We start from the raw sequence: 17,706 nt of genomic DNA on the forward strand, positions 1-17,706 counted from the left end.
TTCTGATGCTGATTAATATAAATAGATAATGATGCATGAATGGTTTGAAATGTCTTAATTAGTGTTTGACTAACGTTGCTGAAGGAGTTTGTTTTTCATAGTAAAGGTAACTCAATTACATGTGTTCTGCATCACAGTTCCTTTCTTTCTTCTGGGCACTGATTTGTACAATATCTGTGAATTCCTGCTGAAAGAAAGTGTGTGTACATAGGAAATAATCTGTATGACATAGAAAATCCTGCTTAGTGTGCCAGCCTTTTTCTCTGTGATTGATCGTTCTCATAAGGCACGAGCTAAATGTAAGTTACAAACTGTGTGATTTTCCTCAGGAGCTGCAAAATGATTTAGACAGGGAGACAAGTAACTTGCAAGAGCTTGAGGCTCAGAAACAAGATGCTCAGGACCGCCTGGATGAAATGGACCAACAGAAAGCCAAACTGAAGGATATGCTGAATGATGTAAGGCAGAAATGCCAGGAGGAAACACAGGTGGTGAGTGTATATTTATGCTAGAGGTCCTCAAGTATATTGTGTCTTTTGTTGAAGGAAGTTGCATTCATTTCATAAACAAGCTTTTGCTGTCTGTAATTTTTCAACCACAAATAGCAATTTCCACACAAATACAGAGATCCGAAAAGGATTTTGTTAACGTACACAACTTTCATAACAGTTAGAAATGTGGCACTCCATCAGATGATCTACAGAAGTCCGTCCCTATGAAAATTGTTCTTTGACTACGTGAAATATTCAGCCCATCAGCCCACTGGAACAGTTAGAAGCATTATTCCTGACCCATCAGGCAGTCCATGGGCAGTAGTGTGTATTTTTATCACTGTGAAACTCAGATCAGTATTTTAATTTAAAGGTAGGTTTTCAGGGAGATACTGTTATCAGGAACTTGGTGTATAATGCCATGCAAGAAAGTGTTTCAGGAGAGCCTTATGCAGCTGTATAAATTTAAGTCTACCAGTTAAAAAATCAGCTTTGTAGCACTTGATAAATATTTCAGTGGAAAAGGCACCAAGTTCTGAAAGCTACAGGATAACCACTTAAGAAACAATCTTTAATTACTTTTACAATTAGTGTGGTATTTATGTCATTTAAGGTACTAGTAGTTCTTGGTTTTATAGAATATTCTGCATGCTTATACTGAAAATTCTGTGTAATGTAAAAAGCATGCAGTTCTTCAGCGTATGATTTTTATCTTCTGTAACACTGGGTAAGTTGCTTTACACCTTCATATTTTTTATGAATTCATAATGTATTGAGGTACATTTACTTCAAATTTCTCTTTGATTTTTATAATGTTTTGTTTCAGATTTCATCGCTGAAAATGCAGATTCAATCTCAGGAATCAGATTTAAAATCACAGGAAGATGATCTTAATAGAGCAAAAGCAGAGCTGAATCGCCTCCAGCAAGAAGAGACACAGTTAGAGCAGAGTATCCAGGCTGGGAAAGTGCAGCTTGAAACAATAATCAAGTCTTTAAAATCAACACAGGAAGAAATAAACCAGGTATTCACTGTCGTTTGCATGACGTCATTCTTTTCCTTCTTTAAAGTGCTAGAAGTTGAACATGAACTAGAAAGATGACTTTACAGAAGAGAAGAAATAGTGGTGCATGCAATAAGCCTTTCTGATCGTGGCTCAGTAGGTCAATTCCCAGTCTGAGTCGGAAGAAGTTCAACTCCTGAGGGAGTTGTGGGTAGGGAGGGGGAAGCAACTGTCTTGCAACCATGTTTAACCATGGGTGAAAGGATTGTCTTCTTACTGAATCTCTGAAGTAACCAGTTCCATAGTAGCTGCAGCCTTCAGTTTTGTGAGGATGACTGCGGTATTGAAAGATTAACATACTAAATAATTTTTCACTACTTAGGCAAGAAGTAAACTTTCTCAACTTCAGGAGAGCCATCAAGAAGTCAGTAAGAGTGTAGAAGAATATAATGAAGCTCTCAATGGGGTTAATGGTGGTAGCCTGACAAATTTAGCAGACATAAGTGAAGGCCTTGGGCAGACAGAAAGAAGCAATTATGGAGCAATGGTAAGAAAAGATTTGTAATGTTATTTAGAGTGCTTTGAATAATGAAGATCTGTTATTTACACCTAATCTTGAAATCATTAAGCAACTTCTCTTGCTATAAACTTGCCCTTAATAATGCATTTCTTATTTCCAAATATATATAATATATATATTACATAGTTCAGTTCAAAAAAAAGTAAGTTTACTTTCCAGAATGTATTAGTATTTCTCTTCTGCTAAGACAGTTCCAGCAGTAATTAAATCATTTATTGTGTTTCCTTTAAGTCAGTATTTTGTTTTCTGAATTCTTAGGATGACCCATTCAAGAGTAAAGCCTTGATGTTCACCAATAACACGCAAGAATTGCATGCAGACCCATTCCAGTCAGAGGATCCTTTCAAATCTGATCCATTTAAGGGAGCAGACCCTTTCAAAGGCAGTAAGTGACCAATGGCTTACCTGAGACCTTGAAGAACAACTGTTGAGTAAATGATATTTTCAAACTTTTATCATCTTGCTAAATAGTGGATAAAACAAGTGATTTTTCTGTCCTGCATAGGTGACCCATTCCAGCATGATCCTTTTGCAGAGCAGCCACCTGCTCCAGCAGGTAATAGCCCTTACCATGACAGGACAGATGACTTAGACAATTTGTAGCCAAACACAAAGATGGAGCTGGCTTTTGGTTTGCATGTGGGAGCTTAAAAACTTGGCAGTCAGTGCAAACAAGATCAATGCATTGCACACACTGTTAACTTTTCACTGAGTGGAGTCTGTAACCTTGTCAGATATTCACCGAAAATGTGTACGTGTTGCAACTTAATACCCAGAACAGAGAGTATCTGGAAGTTTCTTGGTTTGCCATGGTGTTTTTTTGTTTGTTTTTGTTGGTGGTGGTTTCGTTTGTTTTCTAGTAAGAAAAAAAAATCAGTGAGTATGAGGTCAAATGAAAAATGGTTCATTATTGACACTACTTCTTCTAACTGCTAATTGCTACATTCTATTTACCTTTTAATACTCCTTCTAGATCCTTTTGGAGGTGACCCATTTAAGGAAAGTGATCCATTTCGTAGTTCTGCCCCTGAGGATTTCTTCAAGAAGCAGGTGAAGAGTGACCCGTTCACATCTGATCCATTCACAAAGCCCTCCACTTTACCCTCAAAGGTCAGTGATTTGTACTTTGTACTTAATTTAATCACAGTAGTTTGCTTTTCTGAATGCTTCTGAGTGTAATTTCTTATTTTGCCCTAGGAACTAATACTGATTGTGTTTGTGTGATGTGCTTTTCACTGTGTTTTGGTTTCATTCAGTGTTGTCAGTAGCCAAATACTATGTATTTCATCTGTTCATCTGATTTTATCCCATTGTATGTCCACTAAACAGAGTGATCTGAAACTGGAAACAGTTTGTCCTAAAGCAGTAAATATTGATGTGCATAAAAGAGAAGTGTGCAGTACAGCACAACAGTAATTACATATCTGTTCTTATTTAGCCTGACCCTTTTGAAAGCAGTGATCCTTTTACCTCTTCCAGTGTCTCTTCAAAAGGTCCAGGTAAGAAGAAAAACAGTTTGCTCTTTTTTTTTCCTAACCAACTGATAGAAAGCACATTGCTCTTTGCAATCTTCTCATAACATCGCATGGATGGAAAAATGCAAGTGTTGTTTATTTCCTACTTTTTCACAATAAGCTCTTAAAAATTCTTATGCATAATTGTAGTGATTTCTTTCATACCTGTTACAGATCCGTTTGGAACATTGGATCCATTTGGAAATGGCGCTTTCAGTAATGGCGAAGGATTTGCAGACTTCAGTCAGATGTCAAAGGTAAAAATCATGAGGAAAGCAAAGATGTGCTCTTAAAAATTCCTTAACCGTTTTTGAAGGGTGTGATATAATTGCAGTGTTGGAGCTGACAGTCCATTTCTGCTGTGTTTTGATCAGTCTCAACAATTCCTTAGCAAAATACCTTCAATCCATCTCAATATGTAAAAGTTCTAATCAAGACCGTAGGTTCAAGAGGGGGAAATCAGTTTCTACACACATTCTCAAATATCAGTGGAACAAAAGAAGTAACATCTATTTTTCACTTGCCCTCAAAGGTAGTTGATCCAGATAATGGAACCAGATAATGGAAGGCAGGTGCAGCAATATATTGTTACGTTTGCTTTGGTACCGACTGCATTTCTCATGGCATTCTAACTTGTTCTTAAACTTCTCCATAAGTATGGGGAACCAGAGAAGGGTGGAAAACGTGTGCTGACATTCACGTTTAACAGGATTGCTGTTTTTTGGTTTATTGTTATAAGCTGAGTGTATATGATGTATTCCAAGTGGTTGTATCTCCATACCTCCTAATCTGGATGGGAGTCGCAGTCTGCTATTGGTTTTGTGAGTCTGACTTTGGAATTTGCAGTTACTTTTTTCTGATGTTTGTGTTTTTGTGAGGTTGCTCTCCAGTAGGTGGCAGCAGTCCTTACAAATACCGAAGTGTTTGGTTTGGGTTGGAGGTTTTGGTGGCTGTTAGCTTTTAGCTTCGCCTACAAAGCATTCTTATTTCAGGATAGATTTTCCTGCGTGGTGCAGTTTGTTGTGCCATTTGTTATCATTCACAAAAAACAGCTGAATATATGAAGTATGTTAAAACAATGCATTTTTAGAATTTTCCAAGATTTTACAAAAAATACAAATAGGTGTAACTTAAGTAAAGCTTGGAAGAAAAGCTGCCCATTCTACAGTCTGGCATAGTTTCACCATTAACACTTTGTTTCGTGGTTCTGATTTATCATGGAGTGAAGGCTCTGCTGTAGTGTGAATGTCCATCACTAAATAATAAAAGGGAGTTCTACTTCCTTTTATTCTTCTCAGCTTTTTGCTAGGGGTAAAAGTTTGAGAAGCACTTAAGTGATTAAGAGCACAGCTGCCCTTTATTAGTTGTGCTCTTAGACAAAGTCCTGGCACCTCTGGCAGTAGGTATGAGCATCTTGTGCTGCTGACATTAACAAGAATTGTGGACACATTTACAGAATTGAAGTTGATACTTTTCAGTGAGGTAATTTAGAACCTTTGCAAAACAACAGGTGTTCTGCAATGTGCTTACATTCTTTTTCGTTTTTTCTGTTGCAGTCAGTAGCTTCAGACCCCTTCACCTCCTTGTTTGGAGGAATGGGATTCTCAGATGACCCTTTCAAAAGCAAATCAGACACACCAGCATTACCACCGAAGAAAAATGTCCCTCCACGACCCAAACCACCCAGTGGTAAGGAGGTTTTATTTTTAGTAACCAGTTCCCCCAGTATATTACTGTATGTTCTTGGAAATAAGGACAAGTTGTCAGTTTTCTATCTTAATATTTTACATTTCAGCTGTGGAAGAAGGTATGAGATTATCAGCAGATTGGCAGGAATTGTCAATAAACCAGAGTGAAACTGGTTGGAAATTCAATCTCCCTCCCTAGAGCTGATCTTTTTAAAAAGCTGATTTTTAAAAACAATCAGATACCAGTGAAACTGTTTCAAGAACTGAAGCCACTTTAGAGCTGTTAGTTTCAGGTCTACTTTTAACAGCAGCAGAATAATTCAGTTAATATTAGCAGTGAACGTTTAGTCAGCTTACCTGAAAAAAAAAAGAGGTCTGGATTCTGTATATGAGAAGACCCATAATTCTGCAGTAAACGTGGGTCAATGTTCAGAATTTGAAAGGTGTTTATCTTTCTACTTGTCTGCTAGTAATTCTGCTGAGGATTGTCTGCCTTTCAACTGCTGTGTTTTGGAGAAAAGCGTGCACCAGCACCCATCCTGTTTACAACAAATACTGTTGATCTGACAGGTTTTGCAAACCAGTTGTGCTAGAATTAGATTCTTGGACAACATGAAAAGTGCTTTCTAGCACAGGGATGTCCCATAGATTAATCCAAGGTTTGCAAAATACTGTTCAATAGAACAGATAGAAGCATACCATTGCTACAGCATTAGATTATGAACAGAAGTATTAAAGCTGAAGGTAATCTTTTTTTCATGAAAGAGTCAAACAAGTACTAAGTACACCTATGTTATTTCTTTAATGTGGTTTCTTTATGTTACTTCTTCAAAACATGAATGCTCCTAGCAAATACACTTTGCAGAAATGGGCAATACATTTCACAGGGCTGACTTACATGCATGGTTTTTTAGTGTTGTATTTGTCTGTCTGCTTATTCCCTCTTTTGTGTATACTGAAGGATTTTGGACACACAGCTTTAATAATTTGCTTTGATTGTAGATGTGTGCACTCAGCCTTTAATCAGTCTTTTCAAAAATCTTGTTTAAATGTGTAATTTTCCCTCTTGTTGTGAGACACAAGATTTGTGAGGTTCCACTGCTCTACCCAAAGCAAATGTTGTTATGATAAAATAGACAAGGAGGAAACAAAGCAGGTTTTTTTTTTAAAGCAAACGAACCTCATGTGCTTATGCAGTCATACTCCTCCCTTCCTTCCACACTAAAGCAATCTTCAGCGGTTACTTAAAGCATGAGAAATTTCATAGTAATATACTGCGATTTGAGCAGGAGATAGAAGCACACGAATGTGTGTTAGAAATGGGAACACTGCTCAGAAAACAACAAGAAAGAAACTTCCGTTGTTTCTTACTTTCCTCATTGGTCTGTTTAATTAAAAAAAAAAAAAAAAAAGTATGTGATAAAGATCTTGCTGAAGGATGAATAAATGCCAGTTATTAGCAGCCAAATCTGTAGGTTGCATTTCTGTTCCCAGTTCATACTTGCTTTTGTAAAACTTCTTGCTTTTGAAAATGACTTGTAAGGCTGCTTGTCTTTTGTGAGGTCAGGTGCAATAGAGGTCTGACAGAAAGCTTTACTTGTTCTCAATGCTCTAAAATCAAGTAGAATCCACCAATTGATGTTTTTGCAGAGCATTAAAAGTTGCTTGGTTTCCTAAAGTAGTAGGTAACAACTTTCAAAGTTCAGTAGGGCTTATGTGGCATACAAACATGGTCTCATCTGTATATGGAGCTAATGCAGGTTGTTCTGGATTATCAGATCATGGCCAAGGTATGCCATAGTTTCCCTTGCCCATATCTCTGTATTTTGCCCAGAAAACATGGAGTTGTGCCTCAGTTGTTATTTCTTCATGAAAATGGTGCAAACTTCTGGAACTGAGCACAGGGTCAGGGAGATGCTTCAGATACAGCCTCTGTTGGTCTCTTGATGGAGGTCACATCCAAGGGTACCTGCACAAACCTGCAAAAGAAGTGTGTTCAGATTAGCTGCCCTCAAATGAGGGCTCTAGGGATGCTTTTCTTGCTGTGCTTAAGAGAACTTCTCAGTTAGGGCAGCTTTGTCAGCAGCAGAGTTTCAGTGGGTAATCGTTTCAGCATATAAAGTCCAACCTGTAAACTGAAAAATTGGTTGTTTTTCCTCTCTTGCTGTTTTTCTGTAGTTGGTGTTTTTTTCGAAGCTTGGACATTGAGAAGCAGCAGTGATCTGATGGCTGTTGGCAGACACTTCTGTTTGCAGCTGTCAGTGGTTATTATCTAGAAAGGATAGGCAAGCACTTGCTATGTGGCATGGCTGAGACACCCTTGAGATCCGTATCTTTCCCTTCTCAAAAACTAAGGTTAGGAGAGGGGATAACAATCACGAGAGTATTTCCTTAAAGCTGTATCTTAGGCTGAATCTCAGGCTTACAGTTATGTTCTTCATAAATCACTTTCCTTCTTTTTCACCCTTTTTTGAACCAGGGCCTTCAAGATATCTCAGATGTTTCTCGGTCTTAAACTGATCTTTGGTCCAAGAGAAATCTTATGCATTTGTTTTTTTGATTAAATGCCCTTTTGTGCCTTTTCAGCAGAAGTACAGTCTTTTAAGGAGAGTTGGAGTGTATAAATCAGTGTATAAAAACGAAGACGAGGAGATGACAAGGAAGAGAGGTATTTTAGAACCACAAGCCTGGGTACAGGTGTACATCACAGCTCCAACACAGCTTTGTTACATACACAGATTTGAAAAATCGGTGTCTCTGTCCCTTACCTGGTTTAAGATTCTTCTTGGGCTGAAGGAGATCAGCTAAGAAAAACCTCTTTAGCTGCTCTGACCAGACTGTTCTAATAAAAGTCACCCGGGGAATACGTGCATGCTCTTTTTCTTCAGGAATGCGTTTGCAGTGCACAAAGTTCCTAATGGACATTAGGTTTAGTACAGCCCCGCTGGGAGCAGGCTGAAGTAATTTGATGTTCACCAGGTGGTACTGGACAAACCAAAGGGTTTGTTTCTGAGAAAAATGAAAGTTTTCCAGTATTTAATGATGTTGAGTTTTAGTAATGCTCAAAAAGCACAAAAAAAAGTTATCCAGATTGAAGCAGTACTGTGCTCTGCATAGTGAGCAGTGCATTCCTCTTCTCCTTCGCCTGTTAATTGAAAAACAAGGCAAGATTAATTATTACTAGTATTAAGAAAAATAATGGTGTGTGTTTACACACTGAATAGAGGTGCCCTGTGACAGGGATCTGAATCCCAATGCAAGTTATTTTCTCATGCTGTCACAAAAACTAACTGAAGTTGTGTAGATTTAGAAAATGTATTTTCTGTCGTAAAGATTCCATTTATTAACCTGCACTGCTCACGTATTTCTCATACTGGATTTCAGACTTTGTAGAACTGTTGTGTAATTAAGGTTAAATAGTCAGAAAGAGATGATACACTGAAACCTGGCAGTTGAAATGGTCTTAGGAGGTTCTCACAGTTTAACAATTATGTTTTCTGCCCTGAGCTGCAGATTGGAATCAGTCAGAGCTCACCGCTAACTAGTTTCTAGGTAAAAGTTGTTGATTACAAAAAGAGAGAAACAGATTTTTTTTTTTCTTTTTTCTTTTTTCTTTTTTTTTTTAAAGTACAGGAAGCTGCTGTGTGGGTGTCAGTGATTGGGTTATAAGTAAAATTCAATGCTCTAGTGCTTTGATCGTGGGACCCAGCGCATTTGCCCCACCCTTACCACTTCCTTTAAATGCAGCACCATGCATTCCACATTGCGGTTATAACAGTACTGTTAACCAGTGATATTAGTGGAGGAACCTTCACCACTAACCAGTGTGTAACCTTCAACCTCTTCTAAATTTTTATTGCCTGCTTATAGTGGTTTTGACCTTTTTAACCTTGAAAGAATATGAAGTCCTAAACACGAGCAGGAAGGCGTGCTTTGTGATTTCGGTCTGTTTTCTTCTTGAAATTGTTATTTGATAAAAAGGGTTGTTTTGATCAGCCTAGCTTTTTTCAGTCTGTGTACATTTTACAATTTATTTTGTACAGATTGAATATCAGTGGCTAACAGAGATGGTTGGTATGGTATTAATAACTGAGTACTTCATTGAGTATGTACTTGAAGGAATTAAGTTTTCCTCTGGGATACCAAAAGATAAATAGCAGAAAAACATCAGAATTGGGAATTCAAAGGACTGAGCATTACATTCATTCCATGTAAAAAAGGGATGTGTAGTTTATCTTCCTGCTATTTGAAGTTCAGGTATTAAAGTAAATTACACTGGAAGCTGTTATCCCAGGCTGCACGCAGTCCTTCATCAAAGAACTTGGGCTTTGCTTTTTGATCCATTTATTCGCTGTAGCTCCGAGGTATTATGGAAAATGAATTTATAGGTTGGCATTTCAGAGGTTAGTGGTTAACACCTCTGCCTTTGAGTTAAGGGCTTCGATTCCATTCTCACATGGGTTTTATGACAGGTAGTGCTTTCGAAATGTCAAAATATTGCAAAAAATGTTGAGAGGATGGAAAAGGGGCCAAACCAGCCTTGCTTAAATTAGTGAGTATGGTTCTCATCCTTCAGAGATGCCCCACTTGTGTGGAGTCCCATGTAAAAAGAAATGGTATCTAAATCTGCTGAAAAGGGGTGGTAGCCTCTAAGGTCTAGTTAAGGTCCATTAAGAACTATTGAGTACTGTGAAAACTGACAGCTGCGATGCATGCAGCAATCCATCATCTACAGAAACAAGTCCCTAGCTTGGGGTGAGGATGCTTCACCCTCTCCTCACAAGTGTAGTTGCCATAGAAGGTTATTAGTCCAGAAGGAGCTTGGATTGGAAGCAAATATACTGCTCGTAAGCCTCAGAAGGTAAATTTAACATTCATCTGCCCACTGAGTGATCGTGACTGAGAGAAAATACTGGAAGAAAATAGCCTGAAGGCAGTTTGACTTCAGAGCTTTGGTGAGTAGATTCTGTAGTGAGCAGATACCCAGATGGGAGATGTGCACAACTTCCAGGCTTGCTTGGACTGCAGTTGTCTAACTGGAAGCTTTCGAATAGGTTTACACCATGGGACTTCTTGTGCAGCCCTGAATGATGCTGGATGCCCTGCAGCTGTGTGTGCATGCTCAGTGCACAGGGTGGAGAGGCAGTGCAGCAGCAATGTTTGTGCAGCCCTGTGCCACTGCTGCCTTCCTTTGTATTTGGTGCTTCCTCCTCCTTTATGTCAATGATAAATATAGTTTTTTTTATGTGTCACTTCTCTAAACTTCAGGCATTTTATGGTTTGACTGGTTTTACAGTTTTAGACTTATTTTTCATCCTTAAAGCAGCATGAAAGCACTGTCAGTTCACATCTATGTGGACTTCTTATTAACAGCACTGAGGAAGAAAAAGGGCTGAGATCTTTGCTGCTTTCTGGGTTGCACATCTCAGTGTCTTTGTGTGCCTGCACTGTGTCCTCCGTGGCTGAGCTACACGAAATGCAGTCTGCACTGTTTGTTCAGTATCTCAGTTTAAAAGAACTTGCAAAACAAAGCCTGGATGCTTTGTGTGCATTTACTGGCTGTGTTTCTTAAAAGAAAATCTTATCTTGTGAGCAGATGGTGCTAAGCACATCACATATTTGTGGGCACTTTTTGACCTGCATCATGTGCTACATTCCCAGTATATGAATTTGCATAGAAATTTTCTGTATGTTTGCAGTGCATTAAGTGTAAGGAGAAGGAAGCCATGCCAGGTACAATAGATTTAATCAGGAGTTAGAAACGAATGAAAGAAATCAGTTAAGCATTTAGTTGTACCAGGAGGAAGCATTTTAACTTTTATTTTAAATTGCATGGGCATACTCGAGTCATGGATCACCTTTGGGCTGAAGGGGAGCACAGAGTTCTGTTACGCATTGCATGTTGTTTCTGAGTGGCCCTGCACACCTGTTTCCGTAGAGCTCCTCAGTCCCCAAGGTTACCCACGAGCTGCCCATACACCTTTATTTTTTCCTCATCTGCAGCTGGCTGTGAAAAATTCAGCCTCAGAGTTTGTGAGCAACAGGGAAACTTTTGTTTTCGTGCCTTCTAGAAGACCTGGCAGTTGTGTTAGAATAAAAGCATCCCGTGTTGTTTAGGACAAATGACTCATGGGTGGAGCACCTGCCCCAGCCACAAACTAAAAATTCCATTCACGCTTTGATTCTGTTTGTGCTGATCTCTCACAATAAAGATATTTCAGTACCAGTTGTTGAAGCAGGTTGTTTAGAGGCTGTTTCAGAGCAGATTGTTAATATATGATTTTTCTTCAAACCTCTCTTTCCAGAAGTTGTAAGATCATTTCTCCTAAGCTGAGACATGCAGGGTTGCTGCCTAGCAGGGGGGAGAGTTTTGCAAATACTAAGCAAAAACACTTTGGGGGGGTTTTGCATAGGAAAAAATCTTACTTCTGTTACTAAAAATATATATTGTGAATTTGTGTGAACAGAAAGTTGAGTTTGAAACACAGTGAAGAAATAGCCCTCGTTGAGGACAAAGGCTTTGAGCATTCTGCAGAAAATTGGTTTTAATGTAATTTTCAGAATAATTTGAGGGCAGCAATACTTTTCTGTAAGTTCTTAAAGCTCACAGTTCATGGAAGTTTTGTTCTGCACCGGTGAAGAGCTTAGCAGCGTGTTGAGAAGTGTGCTGAGTAAGATGGGAATGTAGATAGGTTTGGTGGAGTGCCGAGGAGAGATGCGGGGGAGGCACCTCTCAGCCTCTGAACTTTTGCAGAGTAACACCTCCAGCACTTACAGATGGGTGAGGAACCTGGCATTGATTGTCTGGCGTGACTGCAGGACTGGGCTTTGCTCACTGTCACTGTGAGTCCTACAGAGCGTGGCTCTGACTTGCTGAGGCAGATCTGTCGTGTTGGAGCACTGCTTGGAAAGGAGCGCTGTGCAGAGCTGAAAGAACGCAGCGGCAGCTCTGCCCCATTGGCCTGGCAGTGTTGTGATGCACTGTGTGCAGCCCAGCTCCTCTTCCAAACAGAACGCTGGGATCATCCTCGACGCGTGGGACACAGTGAGAACTGTATTTAATGGCTGCACTGTCCATATCTTGTCGTTCAGTGAGTGAAGTTCTCTAATTGTGTTCTACTGGTGAGAAATTGTTTGCCTTGAACTGTAGATCTCAGCCCTAAATTTTGCTCTTGGGTATGAAATTAGATAAACCCTTTGCATGGGTGGAGTTCACTACAAGTTAACAGCATTTGCTGTGGTAAACCATTTTGTTCATCATCTCTTTTTGCTGAAGTGAGCCCTCGGTGTGGTTTGGGTGCACCACTTGGGTAACTGCTGAAACTGCTGTGGTTTCAGAACAGGACCTGTTTTGCTTTTTTCTGAACTTTTTTCCCCTGAAACTATTAGCAGAAAAATCAAACAAGTAAGGGTTACAACTGTTTGCCTGTGCTTTCATATTGCCATCCCTCAAAAATGTTAAACGGTATTTTTCAGAGTACAGTATATTAATTGCTGTTAGTTACTACCTGCAGTGTATTTTGCAGTATCACAGCTTTACCCAAGTCCTTCTGTTCAGTTGGTGGCGTTTTAATGTGATGTTGGCATTCTTGCTTTACCTTACAGAAATATTTAACCCACATGAAAATACAGAAATCTTTTTAAAATGTATCCTCACTGCACTGGGGGATTCACATCTGGGGTCAGCCTGCAATGATGTGCTGTAAGAAAGAGAACTCTCTTGTCATGCTACCAATCTGTGGCTAGTAAGTTAGTAAATTTGAAATCTAACTAAGCATCTAGCCAAACAAACTTCTGCTAGCCTCACAGCCATGCTTGCTGAGCTCTGCAGGATCAAACAAGCTATAAGCAACAGAGAGAGAATGAAAGAGGGCTCATTGAGGGCTTGCGAGTGCTCAGATTGGCTTATTCAGCATGGGCACTGCCCTTCTTTTCTCTGCAACAAATAATGTTGATTTTACAGAGGTTGTCCTGTTCAAGTTCTTCCTTAGAATCACAAAATTAAAACCGTGCTTTTATTTTTCAACCCTCAAAAACTGAAGAAAATGACAGTGAGGACACGAAATGATTTTTTTTCTGTATTATAACAGTCACAGCAGTATTCACAGTGACATTTAGTCTAGTGATCTGTCCTGAAGATGAAGCACACACAGCAGTTCCCATTATGGGGGTGTATGAACAAGAAATCGCCTACAAAAAGTGGGCTGCACAGCAGGCACCCCCCAACAAGGTGATTTCTTTGTTGCACTCTTCTCTGTTGTAAGCAGTTGTAGAAGTATGAGCCAGTTCCAGGAAAAAAAAACAGCACTTACATTCTGTACAGTCAGACAAGTTACTGTTTAGTTCTACTTAACACTACTACTTAAAATAATTACTTAATTATTTTAGTGATATAAATGTCCATGTGTTCTGCCTTTTATATAGTCCCAAACAAACTGAAATGTCTCTGTTCTTGGAAAATGAACTGAAGTCGTGCTTGTTGAATTCTTCTGATCAGGTGTCTTCATGTTGGGTTTTATCGTTTAAAATCTCGATGGAATTAATATTGCATTTGTAAGAAAGGTAAATCTGTTTAAATAAAACAGCTGTCAGAGATGAATTGCACTGAGAAATGAGTACTGTTGGATTTGGTTAAGATTTAAAGCACCCAGGAAGAGTGGATGATACTAAAGTGCATCTCAGCAGTTTCCTATGTGAGGGGTTTGCATTGTCCATGGTAAGTAACTTCTCTTTTTCTCCTTTTTTTTTTTTCCTGAACTTTCCAGGTAAAAGCACTCCTGTCAGCCACCTTGGGTCTTCAGATTTTCCCAAGCCCCATGATCCATTCCAGCCATTTGGGGCTGACAGCAGTGACCCGTTTCAGAGTAAAAAGGGGTTTGGGGACCCATTTAGTGGAAAAGATCCATTTGCTCCCTCCTCTTCAAGTAAAACTTCTAAAGACTCTTCCTTGGGGTTTGCAGACTTCAGCTCTGTAAGTTAAGTTCATTGTCTCTGAGCAAACCACTTTCTGCTCTGCTTGCAGCAATCTATTGGGTTTTTGTTTTAACTGCAAACCTACTGTTCACTGGCTTCTGTCTCTTAGTACCTTCATGCTGTCCTCGCTGTTTTTGTATTAATACGTCTGTAATAAAAAGGCATTATTTCAATAAAAAAAAAAAAAAATTGAGTTCCATACTAAATTTTGAAGGATTTACTTGCATTTAAATTATTTTAGTGCAGTGTGCCTTTGCTCACAAACTCTTTGTAGCAGAATCTGTGTATTGTTTTTGTTGCATGGAGGCTATTTTGTAAATTGATTTTTGGGAGCCAATGATGTACAGATTCAAAAATAATTGCTGAAGACATTTATACAGCAATCTCACCATATCCTGAGAAGTGAATCCTTAAAGGGAAAGGTTCCCTGGAGTATTTGTATTTGTTATGAAAAAACGCTGACAATCCTGTCACAATGTTTGCTGTGTACAATGGAATGTGATCGTAAGGATATATATACAAGACAGAGACTGCAAATTTAGCTGTTGCATTTTGTTCCTATGAATGGTATTGTAGAAAAGCCCTTGTTAGACAAAGAAGACAGAGTTGTTATGTAGAACCAACGCAGAAGCTTCCATATTGCACTCCAAAAAGCAGTATCTGAAGGCTTGGAAGCGAAGCCAAGAACCCAGTCGTAAAAAGTCCGGGTTCCTGAGAGCCTGCTTTTGGTTTCCGTGCTGGCACTTGTGTTACTGAATTGGAAATCACTGTAAATATAGTAGTAGCGTGGTTCTTCCTGCTTCCACAAGTAGGTAGAAATCTGTTCCATTCGCAGCATCAGGTTTCTTCCTTCTTTCATGTGTTTCTGTTCTGTCACGTTGCCATGCAGTGAAATTGCCAGTTTGATCTGTTCCCGATGGGCGCAGTTTGGTGCTCAGCGAGTGGAGATCTTTAAGCTGAACCTTTCAGGTTGCTTGTTTTTTAATGTTTTCCCCTGATTATTAGCTAATAGTAAATGTGTATCACTTTCCTATTGATATTGTCAGTTGAGGTCACCTGTGCATACGTTTAGCTGGCCTCAGTGCTTTAATTTATCTGTGATACCGGAGATGTCCAAGTTGAAGATACTCTGTATGCTTTACCACAGTTAGTCTTAGCCTGTTGAATTTCATGCACAGTTAAGTTCTGTGATTGTATACCAAATGGTGACATTTTTAATAAAAATAAGACGCAAAACTTGCTTTATCTGAAATTTCTTGACCACCACCTAGCTTCCTCCTTGAAAGAGAGACAAGGAATGAAATGGAATCACTGTTTCCCAGCTATTGTCTTACTTACAGACTGCATTTCTTATGTTGAAAGTGTGGCTTACACTAATGGAAGGTGCTGAACAATTAACCACAGCGGGTGATCCCCCTCCCAATAGGTGCTCTAGCACTTAACTCTCTGTGCCATCAAGTTTCCAGGAGAGGAGATTAACGAAAAGATGAGGAAAGGTAGAAGTGAGCTCAGGAGTAGCAGCCCCTTACTGTTAGGTGGGACCTCATCCAATAAAACTAAAAATTGAGTGATTCTGTGAGCGGCTCTCTACTGTTATAAAAGGAGTTAGCTGAACGGGACAGCTTCCCTCATCTTTTTGGTGCTTATTTTTGTTTGCCTTGCACATGATTGTGGTGCTACAATTGATGCTCGTTACCTTGCAGTCAGGAAGAGTATTCTGCTTGTCTTCAACTGTTCCTTGGAAACTTTGCCATTTTCCTTACAGAAAGTGTTCTGACACACAGTTCAAATCTGTGGAACCTGAGAACAGTGCTGTGTTGGTTTGAGTGATGGAATAACCTGGCTGTGATTTGGAATTCTCTACTGTTGTAAAGAAATAATTAGTTGGCCATGGCATGCACCATTTAAGGATGTTCTCATTGCATCCTTAGCTTTTCCACTGACACTAAATACGACTCTTTGGAGCAAACTGAAGTATTTTGGTAGCTTGTATTTCAGGTGTTTCTATGTTCCAGCTTCAATTTACAGATCAACAAGAAAAACCAATCCATCAGCCTGCAGAAAGCAATTAAATTTGCAAAAAAACCACAGCATTTAGAAGCAAACTATTTTTCTTTTCTCATAATGTGATCTGGTAATTTAGCAGACAAACTGCTGTAGCTTTTTGTGTGTATTTTATTAGTTTTGCCAAAGTCTGCTGTTTTCCTCATTCATGCATTGGGTCTGACTGTACTTCTGCAAAAAAAAACCCCCAAGTTTTTATGAAAGGAGAGCTGTGCTGCATGGTTTTAGACTTGAAACCTGGACTTATGCAAAAACAAAAAAGAAGTTACCTAAAGTGACATGTCACTGAGTTCTGTGGGCTCTTTATGAGCCATCTGTGCACGGGTCAGAGGCCCGGAGGAGCTGTGTAAACCAGCTCACCATCTGATGGCCAGCATTACGCCCCTGAGCGTTTGAATTCGCATTAACTCTGCGATAAGGCATGGCCAGCTTTTACTCAGCCCCTTTTACCCGTGGAAATAGAAGCTGTGCATTGTAAACAAGTCAGAGATTGTACTGTCAGATCCTTGGAAGACCTATCCAAAGATGCAAGCTGCAGGGATGCAGCTGTTCTCGCCATTATTGAAAACTGTACATATTAATAAGACACCCAAGGGGAGTTTGACCAAAGTTTATTGTATTTCTGGGAAAGAGTAACTGTTACTCTCAGTCATTCCAGCTGTAGGATATTCTTTTTGAGTCTGTGGGATATATGGAGAAGTCCTGCTTCCATTGGAGTCTCTCTGCACTGTATGTTGAGGAACGTCTGCTTAAAATCTTAGTGAGCACCAGAATCTTACCTTTCCCTGAACGTACTTAAATGAGAGCTGACAGTAGGGTGGATATCTTTCAAAGTGAAATATCATTGCAGGTGTGTGGGACGTTCATAGGATGTCAGTAGCATTGAATGGAGAGCTCCTCACATGCACTCCCATGGCACTGAAAGCTGAAGCATCGTTTGAAGAGAAGTGCTTAATTAGTCCTCTTTTTTTTTTTCTCATCAAATCATCTTGATTTTACTCATAAAGTGAGGAACTGAGCATACAGAAGCATCCAGATAAAGCATAATTTGAGTAAATGAGAATTGGACTTATAAATACAGATAGTAGCATTTATTTAAAACTATGTATTGTAGATACAGCGCAGAATGGAAAAGTGGTGCCCTGGAGGTGTGTGCAGTGAGATGTGGGTCTGCTCCTTCAGGCTGTGCTGTAATCAGTGCAGTGCTGCAGGTTGGTCAGGAAGGAGCAGTGCTGCATCGCTGTGTTCAGTTATGGTGCTGTGGACCCCTGGGCAATTCTTGCAGTATATTTTCAGCTGAAATTAAACCACCACGTTCCATGGCCTTCTCTCCCCTCCCGTTCCTAAAAAACAGGAAGTTTTCCTGAATGTTCAGAAAAAGGCATTAAAAAGC

The 17,706-nt window shown here is 39.5% G+C and overlaps 1 protein-coding gene across 3 annotated transcripts in view; it reads left to right on the forward strand.

The window, feature by feature from the left end:
* Positions 1-17,706, forward strand: part of EPS15L1 (epidermal growth factor receptor pathway substrate 15 like 1) — a 35,787-nt gene that overhangs the window by 12,017 nt on the left and 6,064 nt on the right. For all 3 annotated transcript variants that reach the window (XM_052699768.1, XM_052699769.1, XM_052699770.1), the window contains 10 exons: positions 330-491; positions 1,318-1,515; positions 1,877-2,041; positions 2,333-2,459; positions 2,580-2,630; positions 3,048-3,184; positions 3,513-3,573; positions 3,763-3,845; positions 5,145-5,277; positions 14,042-14,247. In XM_052699768.1, the coding sequence (XP_052555728.1) occupies positions 330-491; positions 1,318-1,515; positions 1,877-2,041; positions 2,333-2,459; positions 2,580-2,630; positions 3,048-3,184; positions 3,513-3,573; positions 3,763-3,845; positions 5,145-5,277; positions 14,042-14,247 (1,323 nt within the window). The remainder of the gene's footprint in view (positions 1-329; positions 492-1,317; positions 1,516-1,876; positions 2,042-2,332; positions 2,460-2,579; positions 2,631-3,047; positions 3,185-3,512; positions 3,574-3,762; positions 3,846-5,144; positions 5,278-14,041; positions 14,248-17,706) is intronic.

This window comes from Tympanuchus pallidicinctus, unplaced genomic scaffold, assembly GCF_026119805.1.
Source record: "Tympanuchus pallidicinctus isolate F22 unplaced genomic scaffold, pur_lepc_1.0 scaffold38, whole genome shotgun sequence".
Lineage (NCBI taxonomy): Eukaryota > Metazoa > Chordata > Aves > Galliformes > Phasianidae > Tympanuchus > Tympanuchus pallidicinctus.